At 45.3% G+C, this 23,849-nt stretch overlaps 1 protein-coding gene across 2 annotated transcripts in view; it reads left to right on the top strand.

Annotated features, from left to right (window-relative positions):
• LOC143770331 (uncharacterized) overlaps nucleotides 1–23,849 on the top strand; it is a 600,942-nt gene that overhangs the window by 435,819 nt on the left and 141,274 nt on the right. For both annotated transcript variants that reach the window (XM_077259855.1, XM_077259863.1), the window contains one exon: nucleotides 1,441–1,506. In XM_077259855.1, the coding sequence (XP_077115970.1) occupies nucleotides 1,441–1,506 (66 nt within the window). The remainder of the gene's footprint in view (nucleotides 1–1,440; nucleotides 1,507–23,849) is intronic.

Genomic DNA, 23,849 nt, shown 5'->3' with positions numbered 1-23,849 from the left:
GACATCCCCCTCGCTCTGTCCCGACTCCCGGCGCAGCACCTTCTTCCTGCGTGGGTGGTCACGTGATACCGCTCATTAAGGTCATGAATATGTGCATATTCATGACCTTAATGAGCGGTACCACGTGACCGCTCATTCAGGACGAGCTGTGTACGCCGAGACCAGGCATCGCTGGAGCAAGGTGAGGTGAGTATCGTCTTCAAGGAGGGAGGGCAGGAGAGGGGCGGGATCAGAGCGTCCCGTGCTGGACAGCGGGGCAAAGCAACAAAACCGGGACAGTCCCGCACAATGAGGGACGGTTGGGAGCTATGGTGGTGGCATTATTACTATGTAAGGAGCACAGTTGTGGCATTACTACTATGTAAGGGGCACAGTGGTGGCAGTATTACTATGTAAGGGGCACAGTGGTGGCATTATTACTATGTAAGGAGCACAGTGGTGTCATTATTACTATGTAATGGGCACAGTGGTGGCATTATTATGTGGGGCGGCAAGAGGAGCCATTATTGTACCACACAGCAGGTGCTGTAGGACACATATCGCAGCAGCGGCTCAGTATTGGGGTATCAGGTGCAGTAATAGGGACACATACGGCAGCAGCGGCTCAGTATTGGGATATCAGGTGCTGTAAGACACATACGGCAGCAGCGGCTCAGTATTGGGATATCAGCAGGATGAGGAGTTTGTGCAGGTTGGGGATAGATATGGATGGTGCAGGAAATGTGAGAAGTCAGATGTGTTGTTGTTGTAATCTCTGCAGACGAGTCCTGGCTAGAGAAGTCGACATGTCGGTCTGGGCCAGATGGAAAAGATGAGAAAAGTGAACGACTCCATAGAAGGAACATCAGCTGTAAGTCACCATCTATAACTGTGCTGTGATCTCTTATATGGCCTGCATGACTGGTATCCACCATGATATGGTCCTCATATAGTAATATCAGTGTTCGTTTTTGTATATAGATGTATTTTCAGTCACAGCGCGGTCATCTGCTGATGTTCCCATATACTCACAATTAGGGTGCACACCACGTAGCTGTAGTCAGGATTACCTAGGGCCCTCTCCGATTTTTCACCCCCCCCCCCCCCCCAAGCTGAAACCCTAGCTATGCTTTGTTTTGATGTAGATGCAGGGACTTAAACATATTCTTCAGAAATGCCCCAGATATTCGGATAACACCTGAGCATGCGTAGACAACACATTATCCGAGCACGTTCACTCATCACTAATTACTATCGGTTGGACCCCTAATTGTGCATCATTTAACAGGCACGCCGTATTTTACTACCACAAGATGTTTTGAGAGAGGCAGCAAGTAGAAGTAATGATCATAATGCTACGGTTCAGTAAAAATAATAGAAAAACACCCATATTATCAATTGTGTATAAAAATGAATGTTACAAATAATCAGAAAGTTATAGATTTTTGTATTTCATTTTAGGTAACACTCTGGTGGAACAAATCATTATGGATGAAGAAGGCCATCATCTTCCTCCAGAACTAAAAGGTGAGTGTATATGTCTGTGTACTTTTTTTAGGTGGAGAAAAAAATCAAAGTGTTTCTTAATGTTGTTGCTATTTTTTCTTCATTTCTATAAAACCATTTCTGGGGTGTGACCATATTTAAAGCACATTTTCTTGTTTTGTCAATATAGACAGTTCAACATGGTGCTTCGTGGAAGAGTCATAGACAAAGAAATGTCTTAGCTATCATGACAGTCTTCAGAACTGATGGAGTCATGACTGCACTATACAGCGGGGAAAATGTCAGGAACACCGCACTGCACTTGCTCACTGAGCCACTGAGCGTGGCAGCAGCGGTAAAGATGTGTGCTTCAGACCAACAGGACCTGAAGCACGTGACTGCTTGGGGCATGGCCTAAGCTCCAGAGAGCTAGGAGCTGAAGGAAAACTCCTAGAAAGGTAACTACGGGACAAAGTTACCAAGGGATTAGACAGAACGGATAGTCAGGACGTGGCCAAGGGGTCATACACAGAGAGGGCAGAACCAGACAGACGTAACGTAGCACAAGCACAAGCACAAAGCACAACAGGGTCAAACACACTTGGCCAAGGGTCAGAGTATAAGTGACAGGGAATGGCCCCACAATGAGGCTATAAGAAGCCTCCCAGAATCCCAGAGTGAGGCCATCCATGTTAACCCTAAAACCACCTAATCCCAGAAACTTAGCAGACCATGACAGTACCCCCCTTTTAACGTGGGGCCTCCGGACCCCGAGGTTTCTCAGGGTGCCGGGCATGGAATACACGAACCAGGCGGTCAGCGTGTACGGATCTGGCTGGTACCCAAGACCGATCCTTCGGACCGTACCCCCTCCAATGCACCAGATATTGCAAAGATGCCCGAACCCTGGAGTCCACAATTTGTTGCACTTCGAACTCCATATGCCCATCCATCGAGGCTGGAGAAGGACCCGCGTCTGAATCCTCCCTCACTGACCCCAAAGGTTTAAGTAAAGACCTATGAAACACATTATGGAGTTTTAAAGAGGGGGCAGACAAAGGCGATGGGCTACCGGGTTCACCACCTCCATGACTTCATAGGGGCCAATAAATTTAGGTCCAAGTTTGGCGGAAGGCACTCAAAGGCTTATGTTCCATGTGGAAAGCCAAACCTTATCTCCACATCACAACATCAGAGCAGAGTCCCTTTTTTTAATCTGCAAAACATTTATATTTTTCCTGAGCCCTAGAAATATTTAATCGAACCTTTGACAAAAGATCCCTGAGATGATTGATCCCGTCCTCTGCCCCCGGGCAACCAGAATCCATACGCGAGAATTTGCCAAAATGAGGGTTTATGCAGCGACATGTTTCTTAACATCCAAAGCCATTAAAGGCCACCAAAAAACTCTTGTCACTGCTTCTCGCGTGGCCGCTATACCCGGATGAGCACTCAACTTTGAATCATGGAACTCCCACAGGAGTTAGGTGCGCAAATGCTGTGGAACAAATAATTTGTCTTCAGGTTTGGACCTTGGTGCTGAAGATCGAGCCCCCACAATCTCCAGCTCCAATTCCGATGACACTTCAGCAACCACGATACTGGGTTGAAGAATGGGGGATGGCAGATCGGGGGCGGACAATGGTTCAAAACTATGTGACAAAGCATCAGCCTTCACGTTTTTTGACCCTGGACGAAATGTATTGGAAAACTGGAATCTGGAAAAAAAAGTGACCAGAGGGCTTGCCTGGGAGTCAGTCTCTTAGCAGATTTGATATATTCTAAATTTTTATGGTCCGTGATATCTGTAATAGTGTGAGCCGCCCCCTCCAGAAAATGCCTCCATTCTTCGAACGCCAATTTAATAGCCAAGAGCTCCCTGTTGCCTACGTCATAATTTTTTTCAGCAGGTGAAAATTTCTTTGAAAAATAGGCACAAGGCCTGAGATTACTTAGGGAACCCGGTCCCTGTGATAACAATGCCCCCGCCCCCACCTCAGAAGCATCAACCTCGACCACAAATGGCATAGAAGGGTCGGGTTGAACCAGGATAGGAGCAGATGTGAAACAGTTTTTTAACGTTAAAAATGTTTAGCTAACGTGGACCAGTTCCTAACATCTGCCCCTTTACAAGTGAGATCTGTGAGGGGCTTAGTTATCTGTGAGAACCCTTTAATAAACTTGCGATAATAAATTGCGAATCCCAAGAAGCACTGGAGTCCCTTAAGGTCCCGAGGCTGGACCCACTCCACAATAGCTTGCACCTTCTTGGGATCCATGCGAAACCCCTGAGGTGAAATTATAAGACCTAAAAATGACAACTCTTGAACAAAAAATGAACATTTCTCGAGTTTGACAAACAATTGATTTTCTCGGAGCCTCTGGAGTACAGTTTTAACGTAACAAATGTGACTGTTTATTGCCAGAATATATCAGGATATCATCCAGGTATACAACTACAAAGCGGCCAATGAGGTCCGTGAACACGACATTGATAAAATTTTGGAAAACCGCTGGTGCATTGGTGAGACCAAATGGCATTACCAAGTTCTCAAATAACCCCTCAGAAGTAAGAAAAGCCGTTTTCCACTCATCCCCTTCCCGTATCTTTATCAGATTATAGGCCCCTCTGATATCCAGTCTAGAGAACCACCTGGATCCAGAGAGCTGATTACAGAGATCGGGAATCAAAGGCAGGGGATATGTGTTCCTGACTGTGATTTTATTTAATTCTCGAAAGTCGAGGCAGGGACGTAGGCCACCATCTTTTTTCTTAACAAAGAAAAAAACCCACTGCTACTGGGGAAACTGAAGGTCTTATGTGCCACTTACGGAGACTCTCAGCAATATATTGTTTCATAGCCAGGCGCTCCGGACCCGACAAATTAAACAAATGAGCTTTGGGCAATTTGGCTCCAGGAATAAGATTGATGGCACAGTCAATTGGCCTATGAGGGGGTAACGCCTCAGCCTCACTTTCCGAAAAAAACATCCTCAAAGTCTTTTAAGTACTCCAGAATACCCTCCAGACTGACAGAAGACATAGAGACAGGTTTAACAATTTTCACACAAAAAACAGACTTATGGTAACAGTCGACACATTTGGACCCCCACTAGACAATCTCCCCCAATTCCAAATCAATCATAGGATTGTGGCGTTGAAGCCACGGCATGCCCAAAACCAGCCCTGCAGGCAATATGTCCATGACAAAACATTCAATTTCTTCCATGTGGGAAGAACCAATTTTCAACACAAGTTTCTCAGAAACAGAAAGAATCCCCCTTCGGGTTAGAGGAGATGAGTCGATGGCCACGACTTTTAGTGGGGTATGAAGCCTGACTGTCCCTATCTAGTGTTGGGAAATGATATCAGAGCTGACCACACTGAGTGATGAACCACTGTCCACCAGTGCTGTAGAGAAAAAATGATAATTTTCTACCAACAGTTTAGAAAAACCTTACTACATGAGGACGAAAGTACCTGAAGGTCTGGGCAGTCTCCTCGATCAGTACCCAGACCTAGTCGTTTCCCGTTGCCTTGGAGGATGACGGACACAAGAGACACTCCTTTTTCCAGTGTCCGGACTCCCCACAATAAAAACAGAGCTGTTTCTCCTGGCGACATTCTCTCTCTTTTTCTCTGACAGAGGTGACGCCAACTTACATAGGCTCAGGAGTAGCAGGTGCGATACCAGTCTCTTTGCTGCCGGAGAATAGAGATGTCTCGGACTGCATGACGCCCCTAGCTCGAAGTTTGTGGTCCATACACACTGCTTAGTATTATAAAAGATGAACTAGCTCGCTCTGAGTCACCCCAAGAGCTAGAGACATTTATACAGCATTGTGTGCGCATAGACATTCGCCTTACTGAGCGTAGGCAGGAGAAATTTGCTGCTTATAACCGTATTTCTAACTTTTCCCTTCCTTCCAAAGAGCCTGTAGGTAAGACGTCTCGGGAGGTGGAGGAGGTGCCCATGCAAATTGATTCCGGTCAGAGGCGCGAGATCAATGAGCGCCGGGAGCATCGCCTTCTTGAAAGTCTATGTTTCTACTGCGGCCAGTCTGACCACTTCTTGATCAATTGTCCTAAGTGTCCTAGACGGCCTAACAAGGTGCTAGCAGCAATAGGGGAGTATGACAACTGTGATGATGAATCTGACATCTCTGAATGTAGCCTGCCTTTAAACGCTGTATTCCATTCACTTTCTATGACTTCACCCCCCAAGGAGCTGAAGGAAAAGAACTCTCACTGTTCTCTCCCTATTAAGATCCTGTGTTCAGGACAGTGGATTTCCAGTGCAGCTATGATTGACTCTGGTGCAGGTGGCAATTTCATGGATATCGCATTTGCCAAGGAACATGGTATTGAAATTCAGCAAAGAGCCTCTCCAATTACCATGGAAACAGTGGATGGGTCACTTTTAATCTCTGGGCCTGTGGATCAGGAGACCGTACCCCTTGAAATTGGGTTGGAGCCTAATCAGGAGCAACTTTCTTTCTTGCTAATTTCTTCTCCTCATTTTCCTGTGATTTTAGGCATTCCTTGGTTGCGTTCTCAGAACCCAATTATCAACTGGGAGACCAAGGAGATTACCATTCCAACAAGGAGCAACTCAGCGTTAACAGAAGCTGTCCCGGAGTCCACGGCTACGGAACCACATGTACAGGTATTTTCTTTACCTCCAGCATATAAAGAGTTCTCTGACATCTGTGACAAGAAGAATGCAGATCAGCTTCCTCCACACAGGCATTATGACTGTCCCATTGAGCTGCTTCCTGGGGCAGCTATTCCTTTTGGTAACGTATACGCTTTGGCGGCACCTGAGCTTCAAGCCTTAAAGGAGTATATTGATAAAAATCTGGCCAAAGGCTTCATACGTCCTTCTTCCTCACCAGCAGAGGCACCTATATTTTTTGTAAAAAAGAAGGATGGGACCCTGAGACCCTGTGTTGACTATCGGGAACTCAATAAGGTAACCGTACGAAACCGTTACCCTTTGCCTCTGATTCCCGAATTACTGGAAAGAGTCCGCCATGCTAAGGTGTTCTCTAAACTGGATCTTCGTGGGGCTTATAATTTGGTGCGAATTCATCCAGGGGATGAGTGGAAGACAGTATTCAGATGCCGGTATGGACAGTTTGAATCTCTTGTGATGCCCTTCGGGCTTTGTAACGCACCTGCAATGTTTCAACACCTTGCTAATGACATTTTCAGAGATTTGTTGGACCAGTTTGTGGTGATCTATTTGGACGATATACTAATCTTTTCTGACTCTCTACAGGAACATGAAGAACATGTCAAAACTGTTTTAAGACGTCTGAAAGAGAACCGTCTGTATATTAAGCCGGAGAAATGCGAGTTCCATCGTTCTGAGATACAGTTCTTAGGTTATATCATCTCTCCCCAGGGGCTGAACATGGAATATGATAAGATTCAGGCTATCCTTGACTGGCCGGTACCCAAGAACGTTAAGGAGGTCCAACGTTTTATTGGTTTTGCAAATTTCTACAGACGCTTCATTCGAAATTTTCCTGATATTGTCCGTCCCATTACTTCCTTGACAAAGAAGGAAAAGCCCTTTAAGTGGTCATCACAGGCTCAAGAAGCTTTTGATCGGCTTAAGATCTCTTTCACATCAGCACCGCTGTTGATACACCCAGATCCAACACTTTCATTCACTGTAGAGGTGGACGCTTCTGATAATGCTTTGGGGGCTATTCTCTCCCAAAGAACTGGAGAGAAGGGTCTGCTACATCCTTGTGCTTTCTTTTCCCATAGACTAACCTTGGCACAGAAGAATTACGACGTGGGAGACAAGGAATTGCTGGCTATTATTGCAGCTTTCAAAGAATGGAGGCATCATCTGCAAGGAGCTGCACAACAGATCATAGTGCTAACTGACCAGCGCAATTTAGATTTCCTTAAATCCGCTAGATGTCTTTCTCCTCCTCAGGCTCGTTGGAACTTATTTTGAAATCAATTTAACTTTGTTATCTCGTACCATCCAGGTTCTTCTAATGGGAAGGCTGATGCTTTATCCCGAATCCATGCTGCGGATTCCGTACCTGGAGCCCCGTCCAGGACCATTCTATCTGATGCCAATTTCATCGGAGTTATCCACGATCAGGACTTGTGGAAGGAGTGCAGGGAGGCCTATGATGGTGATGTATTTCTGGCCAACCCACCTGTGGATATTAATCTTGTCTTTAAGGGTGGCATGTGGTTCAGAGATCGACGTATCTACGTCCCTGAGGTCGTCCGTCTGCAGATCCTCAAGTTGGTACATGACTCCAAGTTGGCTGGTCACAGGGGGTACAGAAGACACAAGAGTTCCTGAGCCGATTCTTCTGGTGGCCAACTTCTCTCTTGCGAGGTATGTGCCCGTTACAAGACTCCTCATGTGGCACCTACGGGTCTTCTACAACCATTACCTGTTCCGTCCCACCCTTGGGGGTCTATATCAATGGACTTTATTGTGGAGCTGCCTACATCGGGGGGCATGAATACAATCATGGTGGTAGTTGATCGCCTGACTAAAGCTGCTCATTTTGTTCCATGCACCAGCCTCCCCTCAGCTAAAGATACAGTGAACTTGGTTATACAGAATGTCTTTCGGTTGCATGGGGTTCCGGATGAGATCATCTCTGACCGTGGAGTACAGTTCACTTCAAGATTCTGGAAGGGGTTTTGCTCTGCACTCAATATTAATGTCTGTCTCTCTTCCGCTTACCATCCCCAGACAAATGGTCAGACTGAGCGTACCAACCAGACGCTGGAACAATATCTAAGATGCTATGTCAGCCAGCTCCAAGATGATTGGTTGGAGTTGCTGCCGTTAGCCGAATTTTCCTATAATAATTCTCAGTGCGCCTCCACTAAATTTACACCTTTCTTTGCCAATCTGGGTTATCATCCGTGTATTTTACCTAGGTCTCCAATTAATGGCGTGGAGGAAAGGCTGACTGCGATGAGACAAAATCTGGAGGTTCTGAAGGAATCCCTGACCACAGCTCAAGAATGTTATAGGAGATCGGCTGATAGATTCCGTAAACCTGCACCCATGTTCAAGGTAGGAGATTCCGTGTGGTTAGCAACTAAGAATCTGAAGTTAAACGTTCCTTCACAAAAACTTGGACAGAAATTCATTGGCCCTTTCAAGATCAATGGTAGTGAGCTCTGTGGCCTGCCGGCTGAAGCTACCTAGGACTATGAAGGTACACCCAGTTTTTCATGTATCTTTACTAAAGCCTGTATCTCCTAATACCTTCCAGGGATGTGTTGTGCCACCTCTGCAGCCTGTGGTGATTGATGGGCAAGAACAATTTGTGGTGGAGGAAATTATTGATTCCAGGTTTCGCAGGAATCGGCTCCAATATCTGATAAGATGGCAGGGATATCCCCCTGAGGAAGACTCTTGGGAACCTGTGGAAAACATAAATGCCCAACAGAAGATTTCTCGTTTTCATCAGAGATTCCCTGAGAAACCAGGTCCAGGATCATCCTGAGGCCGCTTCTAAGGAGGGAGTAATGTCAGGACTCTGAACATTTTTTACCTTTTGTGCATTACTGCCCTTTTCCAAGATGGCGTCTTTGGTCTCATGTGCACTGTGTCTTCCTGCTACAAAACTCCACCCCAGCCTTCAGTCTGTGCTAGAGTATTCTGCCTTGCATCCAGCTCCTGACCTCTGATTACTCCCTGGCTATATACCTGCTCCTGTGAACCTGTGTGGTGATCCTGCTACTCTGCTCTGAGTTCCTGCTGCATACACCAGTTCCAGTATCCTCCTTCATCTGCTGCTTGTATTTAATTCCATCTGCATTTGCTGGACATGTAAGCGTTTGCTGCTCTGCAAAAACCTGAGACTATTAACCAGGCCTCCCTGGTTGAGCTAAGATATTATTTGAACTGCCTTATAAGCTTATCTATCTGTGTTTGGACTAAGACAAGGATTTATTCGTGTCAAGTATCCTTAAGAATAACTGTGCTTCATAGACTTTCTGCTTGATTGCATTTTCCTCTGAAGTTTCCTATAGACTGCTAAGCTGCGTTTATATTTACACCAAGTGTTGTGGACTTGAGTTTCTCTCTGCACCTGTTTGAATCACCGTGTGATAATATAGACTTTACCACTTATAAAACTGTGTCCTGTGGTTGTCTTGTTCCACGCAAAGAGTCTCCTGAGTTATCCCCTATAATTATTACAGGCATCCTCCAAAGTGTCTGGTGGAGGGTGAAGAGCCAGTTGCATCCTGGAGGCGTTCGGACAGGCCTCTGTAGAATAGGCCCCGAAGGGCAGCAACATCCCACGAGATCTCCGCTGCCCAGCATCGGAACTCTGCACAAAGCCACTCAGCCGAGCGTTTACCCTGGCGCACATTCATCACTATATCTTCAGCTATACGAACCCTGTCAGGTTCATCATATATGCGACCCAGGGCTTCAAGAAAGGCATCGACAGTCATTCTCTCCAGGGCAGAAAGAGATAGAGAAAAGGCCCATGCTTGCGGAGCACTCCGAAATAGGGAAATGACAACCCCCACCCTCTTGAACTCATCCCCGTAGGAGCCGGGCCTTAGAGAAAAAAAAAAGCTTGCATCCTTCTCTGAAGGACCTGAACTCCCTTTTATCCCCTGAGAAAGGGTCTGGCAATTTGACCGGAGATTTGGGAGATGCTAATGACACATCTCTACCCCCAGAACTAGGAGCCCCTGCAGCAACAGCCTCCTACACAGTATCCACCAACTTTTGCTGGGTATGGGCCATCGTGCGCTGTTCCACATTGAGTGTCTGGAACATTTGGGTCAGGTACTTGACCTGATCAGCCAAAGCTTGCATGGGATCCATAAAGCCAGATTTGGTTTGGGACAGACACTAAACTCCCCAACACAAAATTATGTATGGTCACTTATAATGTCAGGAATACCGCACTGCCCTTGCTCACTGTGCCAGTGCGCGTGTCCTGAGTAAAACAAACTATGCCCAAAGATACCTGTGGAGCGTGGCAGCAGCGGTGTAGATGTGTGCTTCAGACCAACAGGACCTGAAGCACGTGACTGCTGGGGGCGTGGCCTAAGCTCCAGAGAGCTAGGAGCTGAAGGAAAACTCCTAGAAAAGTACCTACAGGACAAAGTTACCAAGGGATTAGACAGAACGAATAGTCATGATATGACCAAGGGGTCATACACAGAGTGGGCAGCGCAGTACAAGAGAAGCAGGCAGAGGGTAGTCAGCTCGTAGCCAAGAGGTCATACACACAGAGAAGTCAGTGCAGTACAAAAGGGACAGGCAAAACTCATAACAGGGACACAGCCAAATCAGAACCAGACAGACGTAACGTAGCACAAGCCCAAAGCACAACAGGGTCAAACACACTCGGCCAAGGGTCAGAGTATAAGCCACAGGCAATGGCCCCACAATGAGGCTATAAGAAGCCTCCCAGAATCCCAGAGTGAAGCGATCCATGTTAACCCTAAAGCCACCTAATCCCAGAAACTTAGCAGACCATGAAAGAAAATAAGTATTTGATACACTGCCGATTTTGCAAGTTTTCCCACCTGTAAAGAATGAAGAGTTCTGTAATTTTTATCATAGGTACATTTCACCTGTGAGAGACAGAATCTAAAAATTAAAAAAATCACCGAAAATCACACTGTATGATTTTTACATAATTAAATTGCATTTTATTGCATGAAATAAGGATTTGATCATTGACCAGCCAGCAAGAATTCTGGCTCTCACAGACTTGTTAGTGTTTCTTTAAGAAGCCCTCCTACTCTGCACTCATTACCTGCTTTAATTGCTCCTGTTTGAACTTGCTACCTGTATAAAAGACACCTGTCCACATACTCAATCACATTCCAACCTCTCCACCATGGCCAAGACCAAAGAGCTGTCTAAGGATACCAGGGACAAAATTGTAAACAAAAGATGAACTACAGGACAATAGGCAAGCAATTTGGTAAACACCATTCCAACCATGAAGCATGGAGGGGAAAACCTCATGCTTTTGTGGTGCTTTTCCGCAAAGGGGACAGGATGACTGCACCGTATTGAAGTGAGGATGGATGGGGTCATTTATCACAGGATTTTGGCCAACAACCTTCTTCCCTCAGTAAGAGCATGTCTTCCAGCATGACAATGATCCAAAACACCAGCCAGGGCAACTAAGGAGTGGCTCCGTAAGAAGAATTACAAGGTCCTGAAGTGGCCTAGACATTCTCAAGGTCTGAACCCAATAGAAAATCTTTAGACGAAGCTGAAACTCAATGTTACCCAGCGACGGCCCCGAAACCTGAAAGATCTGGAGAAGATCTGTATGGAGAAGTTGACCAAATCCCTGCTGCAGTGTGTGCAAACTTGGTCAAAAACTACAGGAAACGTCTGACCCCTGTAATTACAAACAAAGGATCTGGACCAAATATTAAGTTCTGTTTTTCCATTTTATCAAATATTTGTTTCATGCAATAAAATGCTAATTAATTATTGAAAAACCATACAATGCGATTTTCTGTTTTTTTTTTAAAGATTCTGTCTCTCTCAGGTGAAGTGTATCTGCGATAAAAATTACAGACCTCTCCATTCTTTGTAGGTGGGAAAACTTGCAAAGTCGTCAGTGTATCAAATACTTATATTCCTCACTGCATATCATTTTCTGATGATACATTGATACATTCCCTGTAAACCAATAACTAGTCTTGGGGTAGATCTCATGCACAGTGCAGGAAGCTGTATGGAAGTACAAAGTGATCCAATTCAGATAAATGGTGTAGAGATTTCACGCTCTTTGGGATCCATTATCATTTACATAGGCAGTGCATTCTGGTCTAAACATGAAGATTTATTGCTGTAATAAAACTTCACTGGTTAAAAACCAAACAGCTTTTTCTGGGCACAAAAGTATAACAGAAAAAATAAACAGTTCATGCATTAACACCCAAAAAATACCCGGGTGGGCTCCCCTGTTCAGATTAAAGTCTGCTCTCTCTCAGCTTCTGGCTGAAGCTGCCAACACCAGAAGTCTTTTCTTCCTTCCACAAACAGACAGCTAGAAGACAGCTCAGTTGTGATAAATTTGATCTGTACAGCCTAGACTGGAGGTATGGGAGCAACCATTCCCACCCAAGCTCTTCTTTTCGCTCCTAAAGCCGGACACAAAATACACTCCCAATAAGAAAAAACTCCCAGCAACCTGTTGTATCTGGAGCCTTCATCCCCAAGACTTACATCACCGAGGCCAGGCACCTCAGTGACGCATACCTCCCATCCAGGACTTTACCTCTTGCTTTCCTACATAACACCCCATCTGCCCAAAGCTGAGAGGATGGACACTTTCAGCCATCAAACAGTAAACACTTGAGAGGGCATCAGCGTTCCCATGAAGTATTCCCGGTCCTTGTTCCATATGAATACTAAAATCTTGCAAAGCCAAGAACCACCGAGTTTCCAGGACATTGTTCACCTTTCTCCCGCATCCATCTTAGCGGGGCATGATTGAACACTAGCCTAAATTTCCTGCCTAGAAGGTACATTCAGTGTACTTTTGATGGCCAAGCACTCTTTTTCAGTAGATTTTCTCACATGGGGACTGCTTCCTAAGCAAATTATTGGATGTTTTTCCCATTCATTTCCTGTGACATGACAGCTCGCAGTCCAACATCTAAAACATCTGTCTGAACTATGGATTCTTCGGCCCAGTCCAGAGATACCAACACTGGCTTCCTACAGAGGGCTAGTTTTAGTTCCTGAAATGTCCTCTTGGCTTCCGGTGACAACTTAGCCATAGCCAGCTCCGTACCTTACAAACCTCCTGCAATACCCCACAATTTCCAGGACCATTGTTACCTGCTTTTTTTGTGAAGGGTCATGGCCAATCTTGTATTGCTTACACTTTGTTTAACTGGGGCTTGATAAGCCCATTTCTACAATGCAGCCAAAATTGTTGGCTTCCTCCATCGCTATGGCACAACTCTTCAGATCAGTCATAAAGCCAGCCTTCCTCAAAGCGTCAATTATTGTGTGACAGCAGTGGATGTGGACCCACTGCACCACTGGCCAGGCTTACCCTGGAGGGGCGTAATTAAGTGACTGCTTGGTCTTCACTATAGTCTCTGATGGTGAGAATAGGCTTGGCCTTTCGGGTACTCACCAGGTGCCACTCCAGGGCAATCTCCGGATATATGGCAGCTGACCAGTGGGTCAAAGGCACAAGTATGAAGGACAGAGGGCAAAGTGAGAGACACGGTCAGACAGACCATGGTCAGAGTGGGCAGCACAGGTTCAATATACGAAGTCAGGATTGGAGGGATTGGAGAGACAAAACAATAATGCACCTAGACAGGGAACTAGTGACACACTGAAGCTAGCAGAACCTAAGCTAAGGCAAGGTTTGAAGGTGAGATGTCTAATATATCCACTGCTGGCAGGGGTTAAGCCAGGGAAGCCAAAGTCAGCAGAACAAAGTGGTTTTAAATCCCTGCAGAGTCTGGCTGTTCCTCGCTTTAGCTGGGTGGAGACTCTTCAGCAACAGGAGGAGGTAGCAGTGCTGGAAATGTTGCAATAGGCAACTCAGCGATGCAGTCTCACACTGGGAGGAGTAGAGCGGTGCATAATGTGAGGAGGATGGTGTTTGCAAACCGTGCAAGTAACCGGAATGACAATATTCCCCGCTTACATCCCTTCTTTTTTCACCAAACCAACAGAGAAATCTCTCAAGAATGGGGCGCAGATGCTCACATCAGGCTCACAATATCTCTTTTCAGGGCCAAAGCCCTTCCAATCAACAAGATAGAAAGTCATCCCCTGAACCTTCTAAAAATCCAGAATGACCTTTAGTTCAAATACACCCTCAGGAACAGAAGTAGAGATTGGATATATGGGATTTAGAGAAGAGAGTTAGAGAAGAGAACCACTGGCTTCAGGAGAGAGACTAGAAAGAATTTGGATTCAGTTGATTCACTGGTATCTGAAGACTGTAGGTCACAGGATTGACTTCTCTGAGGATTTTGAATGGCCCAAGGTACCGGGGAGAACTTGTAACAAGGCTCCTTCAGGGAAATATTTTGGGAATATAACCAGACTTTATCTTCAGGTTAGTAAAGAGACAGAGGACTTATCTGCTTGTCTGCATGACATTTTATCTGGAACATGGCCTTAAAGAGGAAGGCCCGAGTCTGATGCCAGATTTGGAAGAACTTGCTATATGAAGCATCAGCAACCATTCATTCTGACTGTAACAACTATGGATAAGTGGACCCATTGCGCTATGGTCAGACTTTCCCTGGAGAGGAGTGACTAAGCAGCTACTTGGTATTCACTGGAGCCTCTGATGGTCAGATCAGGCTTGTTCGGCAGGTAGCTGCCAGGTATCAATCCAGGGAAGTGTCTAGTATAGTAGTAGCTGACCACAAGAGTGAGAGATGCTGGTTTGGATTGTGTGTCCCAGGCAGAACAGAACTGCCACTGGTACAAGATCGGAATGTGCCGCTTCTGGATAGCAGACAGGACAGTCACTGGTACAGGTTCAGATTGTGCAGTTTCAGAATAGCAGACAAGATGGCCACTGGTACTAGTTCAGACTGTGGCTTCTAGATAGCTGACAAGTCAGGAATGCAATCAGGATACAGATTAAACAAGGCTGGGTCTGGATCAGGATCAAACAAGGTGGATAAGGGGACCTAGCAACAGACAGGCAAGTATTAACAACTAACTAGTACAATTGTTGCTCAGGCACGTCCAAACAGGTGAAGGTGCCTTAAGTAGTAAGTGTCTCCCAGCTATTGGCTGGAGACACTTGAGGAGATTGCGCGATGTTGCTTTAAGAGACAGGAAATGCATGCACCCCAAGTACAATGCCAGAGTGCGCGATGTTGCTTTAAGAGACAGGAAGTGCGTGCACCCTAAGTACGATGCCAGAGATCTGCCAGACTTGCATAGACCCTGGTGAGTGGTTGTGGAGGCAGGATATGCAGACTGGTGGCCGAGGCAGTGAGTAAGTCTGTGTTCTTTCCGGAGGAAGGGAGCAAAGGCACATGAGGACGCTGATGCTGTAATACCCCCTCTTTTACTTCCCCTCTTCTTCAAGCCCACAAGGAAATTATACAGCAAAAGAGGGTCATGAATATTTTTCTTGGGTTAAAACGATCTTTCCTCGGGACCGAACCCCATCCAATCCACTAGAAAAAAAGTTTTTTTTCTCTTACTCCCTTAGTGGTCAAGTTACTCTTTACCTCAAAGACATCCTCATAGCTGACAGTAGGAATGGTACCCAGATCCTCGAAGAAAAGACTTAAGATGACTGGTTTGAGGAGAGATACATTGAAGGAGTTAGGCATGCATAGTGAAGCTGGAAGCTTCAACTTGTAGGATACCGTGCTGATCTGTTTAAGGACCTCGAACAGGCCGATGAAGTGAGGACCCAATTTTTAAGATGGTATCTTCAGGTGGATCTATCTAGAAGAGATACTGGGGAAGAAGAACAACACTTGTGATGTTTCTAGGCACAGATAGGGTCCGCTCTCAACCTGTTACATATAAAAAGTCGAAGATTTCAGCACTTCAGCTATTTGGTAAGTTTATTCATAGCAAGGACCAAGTGTACAAAACATTATGGTCGTCAGACTTTCATCAGTTGTACACTAAATGATTCAAATAGGTCCAGAGAGATTCAAACATATAGCATGTCCGGCTCTTTTTGTTTCAAGCATTAGCTTGTACCTCGAGAAACTGAGCCTGTGGCAGCCCATAGGGTGGTGACTACCGTCACTAAGGAAACCATATGTTTGAATCTCACTGAACCTACAGTATTTGAATCATTTAGTGTATAACTGATGAAGGTCTGGTGACTGAAATGTTTTAAGCACTAGCTCCATGTTATGAATAAACTTACCAAATTCTTTGACTTTTTATATTTACCTAGAAGACAGCCATACGTTACCTCCTGACTGAAAGGTAGGTGGATCCAGGTGTCTCTTGATGGCATGTCTCTTCATCCATTCAGAGGACTAATCCAGGGTGGCTTTAGCATTCCTCCAGACCTTGGAAAATTCCTCGGTGAGAGCATCGGCCTTGGGAACACCAGAATCGGACGACATGTAAGAGGAATCCCTGGCTGGTGACCAAAAACAATGAAAAACTGAGATTTCGTGGAGGACTCACATGGTTATTATAAGAGAACTCTGCCTAAGGTAAAAACTTGACCCAGTCATCGTGGTGCACATTTGTGAAATGCCGCAGGAAATTAGACAGAATCTGGTTAACTCTGTCGACCTGACCGTTGGACTGGGGATGGTAAGCAGAAGAGAAGTCGACAGCTTAAACATAGTTCTCCAGAACCTATACGTGAACTGGTGGTAATAACAAATCACTTGGCACTCAGAGTTTCTTTGCAAGATGAGAATGAGTATTCTGTTTATTCGTGCATCCAGTTTAAAGATTTAAACGTTTTCGGTCCATACACAAGACCTTCATCACAAATATCTTTAACAAAACTTAGGTAGCCAGGTCCGTGGCGCTAGGACAGGAGCTCCCGGGAGCGGCCCCCGGGAGCTCCTGTCCTAGCGCCACGGACCTGGCTACCTAAGTTTTGTTAAAGATATTTCTGATGAAGGTCTTGTGTATGGACCGAAAACGTTTAAATCTTTAAACTGGATGCACAAATAAACGGAATACTCATTCTCATCTTGCAAAGAAACTCTGAGTGCCAAGTGATTTGTTATTATCTTACTGACGGGCTGGAAACCTGACTTGGGCACCATATAGGATCCTCGAGTGCCGTGTGCATTATCTTTATCTATACGTGAACTGGACGCCCCTATCGGACACAATGTGGAGAGGAAACACATGAAGGTGGAAGATGTGCTATATGAATTTCACTGGTTTGCCACGACAGAGAGGAGCCAGAAGACAGCACTGTGTGATTTCTCGTATTCCTGCACTGTTTAGAAGCACTTCACTTTCACATTAAGCAGAGCAGGTTTCTGCTAGCAGTGCAGGGGTTCATTTGTTCAATTAAGAGCTCCTGAAAGCTTTCCTGCTTTGATGCTCTCAGCTGTTCAGTGTTGGCCACTCCCCTCTCCTATATATACTTTCCACTGGCAAGTCGGGCATTGCCAGAGTTAGCTTCATGCTGCATGGTTCAGGAGCTGGAGGAGTTTTGTTGTTTGAGGAGGCATTTGGTTTATTTATCTAAAGACTGTTGCTTGGCTTTTGTTGTGGGCAAATGCTCTTCTCCTGTTTTGGTTTTTCCCTTCTTTCGCTTCCTGGTGTTCCACTCTGTTGTTTGTGAGTGCATTTTTGTGTTTTTCCTTTATCCCTGTACATATTCCCTTATTAGTCTGGTTGGTGCATTTCCATACACTACTACTCCCCTACTCCCTGGGTGGGGGGAAGGAACTGACTAAGGGTGGATTCAGGAGCTCAGCAAGGTACATGGCCCTGGTATCTTCACCATTAGAAGTAATCCAGAGTACAGGGATAAGCTAGTGTGCTCCTAGAGCTAGGGACAGGGAAGGAGCCCCTGGACCCAGGATATCCAACAACAGAGTCATGACAATGAACTTCTCAGCGAGTTTGGCAGCAGATGGGAGGCCTGGCAATGGAGTGAAGTAAACCATGTTCGAGAAATGGTCCACCATGACCCACATGACAGAGCAGACGGAAGACACGGGGAGGTCCATAATAAAGTTCATAGCAATGTGCTGCGAGGGAGCAGAAGGAACAAGAAGCGATAGAAGACGCCCAGACGGAAGATTCTTAGGGGTTTTGTTTTTCGAGCACAGGAAGGACAGACAAACATATTATAGAATGTCTATTCTCATTGTAGACCAGCAGTAATGACAATAAATAAGTTGTATAGTCTTATTCTGCCAACTTAGAGGAGTGCTCCCACTGAAGAACTTGCTTTCTATCCACTTCTGTCACTATATTCTTCCCGGGTTAATCAGAGACAAGTTCACAGGAGTCATAGTCATCATTCTGGAGAGTTCAGTAATATGCTGGGCTCCATCCTCTTGATCACGTGGCTAAAAGGACCCAGAGAGTGCATTAGCCTTAACTTTCTTGTCAGCTGGGAGAAATGTAAGTCAATGTCTAAGCGGGCAAAGAACGGCAACCACCGTGGATTCAGCCTTTTTGCAGACTGCAGGTAGGCCTGGTTCTTATGGTCGGTGTATATAACAACCTGATAGACTGCTCCTTTGAGTAAATGATGCCACTCCTTCTGCGAGCAACTCTCGGTCACCAATCAAGTTGTTTCTTTCGGGGCCAGAGAAGATCTTGAAGAAGAAACCGCAGGTTGCCATACCACTGGAGGAAGATTTTTGTGTGAGAACTGCTTCTGTTCTAGTTGAAGAAGCATCCACGTCCAGGAAGAATTGCTTGTTGATTTCAGGTCTGTGAAGCACAGGAGCATAAGGGAAGGCCTGTTTAAGGGATCTAAATGCTTCCTCAGGAGTCCGAATCATAGAATTGGCACCCATGTGGATCATAGTGATGGGAGCAGTCTGGGACGAGAAATGAGGGATAAACTGGTGGTAGTAGTTGGCAAATCCCAAAAATGGCTGAATTGCCTTAACACCAGAAGGACGCAGCCACTTCAGGATGGTGTCAACTTCTCAAGATTCATTCTGAGGCCTGTGGCAGAAATGATATGGCCTGAACAAAGATGCATTTTTCCTATTTGGCATACAGTAATTTTCTCTAAGTCTCTGCAGGACCTGACAAATGTTCCTTCTGTAAGAGGACAGATCTGAAGAGAAAACCAGAATATCATCCAGATAAACCACCACACATGAGTAGAGAAGATCTCTGAAGATGTCATTCACGAACTCTTGGATAACATCTGGGGCATTACTGATCCCAAAAGGCATAACACGGTATTCGTAGTGTCCATCATGGGTGTTGAAAGCGGTCTTCCATTAATTTCTTTGAAGCAAGCGGATAAAATTATATGCTCCTCTCAGATCGAGTTTGGTGAAAATCTTGGCTCCTCTAAGGTGATCAAATAATCTGCAGCAACGGATACTTGTTTTTGATCATGATCTGGTTGAGACCTTTATAATCAATACAAGGCCGAAGACTTCCATCCTTGTTAAAAAAAAAAACGGCTCCTGCTTGTGAAGACAAATTCTCGATGAAATCCCTAGCCAGGTTCTCCTTGATGTACTCCGACATAGCTTGGGTCTCAGTCAGAGACAGAAGATAGATATGGCGCCTTGAGGAGGCAAGGATCCCGAAAGCAAGTCAATGTGACAGTTGTACAGCCTGTGTAGAGTCAAAGTCTCTGCTTCCATCTTATCAAAGACCAAATGACCAGTAAGCAGGAGAAAAACCTGCCAAGCTAGACAGGGTCACTGAAGGTCAAGCAGGATGTATAGGGACAAGACAACTCTTGTGGTAGGACTGTCCCCAATGAAGTAAAAATAATACTTGGCACTCAATATATGTAATAGAAAGAGTTCTTTAATGCAGTCCAAACAGTGGTAGTAGACCTTTCGGTCTAATTGACCTTCCTCGGTTACTACAATATAAGAGATAGTAAACAAAAGAGAATACATGAATCAAATTATTATTATTATTATTATTTATTGTTATAGCGCCATTTATTCCATGGCGCTTTACATGTGAGGAGGGGTATACATAATAAAAACAAGTACAATAATCTTGAACAATACAAGTCATAAATAAATAGAAAAAGAAAACAACAACAAGGTATTTACATCAAATCAGACTGGTCAAAACGTAGAATAAATATGAAAAACGCAGTATATAATCCACTATTATCAGTCAAACCTGGCCATTCCCCAGTGGGTTAGAATAGGCAGTATTTTTACATACATGTCAATATTGGGAAAAAGAAGGAACAAGGAAGGAAGGGAGAGGAAAAGGAAATCAACCCGACTGCTGTTTGGTTTGTAGAATTAGCAGTATTCAGTATGTGTTAGTCCTGTCAGAAAATTTACACTGTTTAGGTGATGTATATTCTGCTATAGAGTAATGTAAATTAGCGTTCCTACCCGTAAGCGCTGAGTATCAGGGTAGAATGAGAGGCTGTGCCAATAAATGGTTCCTGTAGTGAGTGAATGCCTGTAACAAGTTGACATAATCTGTAACTGTGTTCTAGTGCTTAACCCCTTTCTGACATTAGACGTACTATCCCGTCGAGGTGGGGTGGGCCCGTATGACCACCGACGGGATAGTACGTCATGCGCGATCGGCCGCGCTCACGGGGGGAGCGCGGCCGATCACGGCCGGGTGTCAGCTGCATATCGCAGCTGACATCCGGCACTATGTGCCAGGAGCGGTCACGGACCGCCCCCGGCACATTAACCCCCGGCACACCGCGATCAAACATGATCGCGGTGTACCGGCGGTATAGGGAAGCATCGCGCAGGGAGGGGGCTCCCTGCGGGCTTCCCTGAGACCCCCGCAGCAACGCGATGTGATCGCGTTGCTCCGAGGGTCTCCTACCTCCCTCCTCGCCGCAGGTCCCGGATCCAAGATGGCCGCAGCATCCGGGTCCTGCAGGGAGGGAGGTGGCTTACCGAGTGCCTGCTCAGAGCAGGCGCTGGTAAGCCTGCAGCCCAGCACAGCAGATCGCAGATCTGACAGAGTGCTGTGCACACTGTCAGATCAGCGATCTGTGATGTCCCCCCCTGGGACAAAGTAAAAAAGTAAAAAAAAAATTCTCCACATGTGTGTAAAAAAAAAAAAAAAATCCTAAATAAAGAAAAAAAAAAAAAATTATTATTCACATAAATACATTTCTTTAGCTAAATAAAATAAAACAAACAATAAAAGTACACATATTTAGTATCGCCGTGTCCGTAACGACCCAACCTATAAAACTGCCCCACTAGTTAACCCCTTCAGTGAACACCGTAAGAAAAAAAATAAAAAAACGAGGCAAAAAACAACGCTTTATTATCATACCGCCGAACAAAAAGTGGAATAACACGCGATCAAAAAGACTGATATAAATAACCATGGTACTGCTGAAAACGTCATCTTGTCCCTCAAAAAATGAGCCGCCATACAGCATCATCAGCAAAAAAATAAAAAGTTATAGTCCTGAGAATAAAGCGATACCAAAATAATTATTTTTTCTATAAAATAGTTTTTATCGTATAAAAGCGCCAAAACATAAAAAAATGATATAAATCAGATATCGCTGTAATCGTATTGACCCGACGAATAAAACTGCTTTATCAATTTTACCAAACGCGGAACGGTATAAACGCCTCCCCCAAAAGAAATTCATGAATAGCTGGTTTTTGATCACTCTGCCTCACAAAAATCGGAATAAAAAGCGATCAAAAAATGTCACGTGCCCGAAATTGCTACCAATAAAAATGTCAACTCGTCCCGCAAAAAACAAGATCTCACATGACTCTGTGGACCAAAATATGGAAAAATTATAGCTCTCAAAATGTGGTAACGCAAAAAATATTTTTTGCAATAAAAAGCGTCTTTCAGTGTGTGACGGCTGCCAATCATAAAAATCCGCTAAAAAACCCACTATAAAAGTAAATCAAACCCCCCTTCATCACCCCCTTAGTTAGGGAAAAATAAAAAAATAAAAAAAATGTATTTATTTCCATTTTCCCATTAGGGTTAGGGCTAGGGTTAGGGCTAGGGTTAGGGCTAGGGTTAGGGCTAGGGTTAGGGTTGGGGCTAGGGTTAGGGTTAGGGCTAGGGTTAGGGCTAGGGTTAGGGCTAGTGTTATGGCTAGTGTTACGGCTAGTGTTAGGGCTAGTGTTAGGGCTAGGTGTTATGATCCCAGTGGCTTAGGATCACAAATCTAACCAGCTAAGTCAGAGATAATAAGACAAGCTCTGGGGATGTGGTAACTGGACTGACCGCAAACCTGATTCTAACCAAACACACTAAAGGTAGCCGTGGAACGTTTCCTGAAATCCTAGACGTCTCTTCACGGCCTGGGAAACTGACTACCCCTAAAGAGAAAGTAAGACCTCACTTGCCTCAGAGAAATACCCCAAAGATATAGAAGCCCCCCACAAATAATAACGGTGAGTTAAGAGGAAAAGACAAACGCAGAGATGAAACAGGTTAAGCAAATGAGGCCCGCTAACGCTAGATAGCAGAAAATAGCAAGGGATCTGTGCGGTCAGTAAAAAACCCTATGCAAAAATATCCACGCAGAGAATGCGAGAACCCCCACACCAACTAACGATGTGGGGGGAGCAACTCAGCACCCCAGAGCACCAGCAAGCAGGGAAATCACATATTAGCAAGCTGGACCAAAACACATCATATACTAGGACACATCTTGAACACAGATGAGCAAAAATAAGCAAAAATAAGCAAACAAAACTTAGCTTCTCTTGGAGAGACTGATAACGGATGTAGACAGGAGCAATCAGAATAGCACTGAATACAACGACAGCAGGCAACCACTGAGAGTCCAGCTGAACTAAATAGGAACCAGCTAACAGATAACGAGACAGCTGATCCAACCTCAGACCTGCAGAATGACACAAAGAGCCACCAGAGGGAGCCCAAAGACAACACTCACACAGTACCACTTGTGACCACAAGAGGGAGCCCAAAAACAGAGTTCACAACAGTACCCCCCCCTTGAGGAGGGGTCACCGAACCCTCATCAAAACCCCCAGGGCGATCAGGATGAGCCACATGGAAGGCATGAACCAAATCGGCCGCATGAACATCAGAGGCGACAACCCAGGAATTATCCTCCTGACCATAGCCCTTCCACTTAACCAAATACTGAAGCCTCCGTCTCGAAATACGAGAATCCAAGATCTTCTCCACCACGTACTCCAATTCGCCCTCAACCAGCACCGGGGCAGGGGGCTCAACAGAAGGAACCACAGGCACCACATACCTCCGCAACAAAGACCTATGGAACACGTTATGAATGGCAAACGACGCTGGGAGGTCCAAACGAAATGACACCGGGTTAAGGATTTCCAAAATCTTATAAGGACCGATGAAGCGAGGCTTGAATTTAGGAGAGGAAACCTTCATAGGAACATACCGAGAAGACAGCCATACCAAATCCCCAACACGAAGTCGGGGACCCACACCGCGACGGCGGTTGGCAAAGCGCTGAGCCTTCTCCTGTGACAACTTCAAATTGTCCACCACATGGTTCCAAATTTGCTGCAACCTATCCACCACAGAATCCACCCCAGGACAGTCAGAAGGCTCAACCTGACCCGAGGAAAAATGAGGATGAAAACCAGAATTGCAGAAAAAAGGCGAAACCAAAGTAGCAGAACTAGCCCGATTATTAAGGGCAAACTCAGCCAATGGCAAAAAAGTCACCCAATCATCCTGATCAGCAGAAACAAAACATCTTAAATAAGTTTCCAAGGTCTGATTAGTTCGCTCGGTTTGGCCATTCGT

The sequence above is a fragment of the Ranitomeya variabilis genome, chromosome 1 (genome assembly GCF_051348905.1).
Source record: "Ranitomeya variabilis isolate aRanVar5 chromosome 1, aRanVar5.hap1, whole genome shotgun sequence".
Lineage (NCBI taxonomy): Eukaryota > Metazoa > Chordata > Amphibia > Anura > Dendrobatidae > Ranitomeya > Ranitomeya variabilis.
Note: the sequence above shows the minus strand (reverse complement) of the source record. Positions and strands in the feature narration are given on the sequence as shown.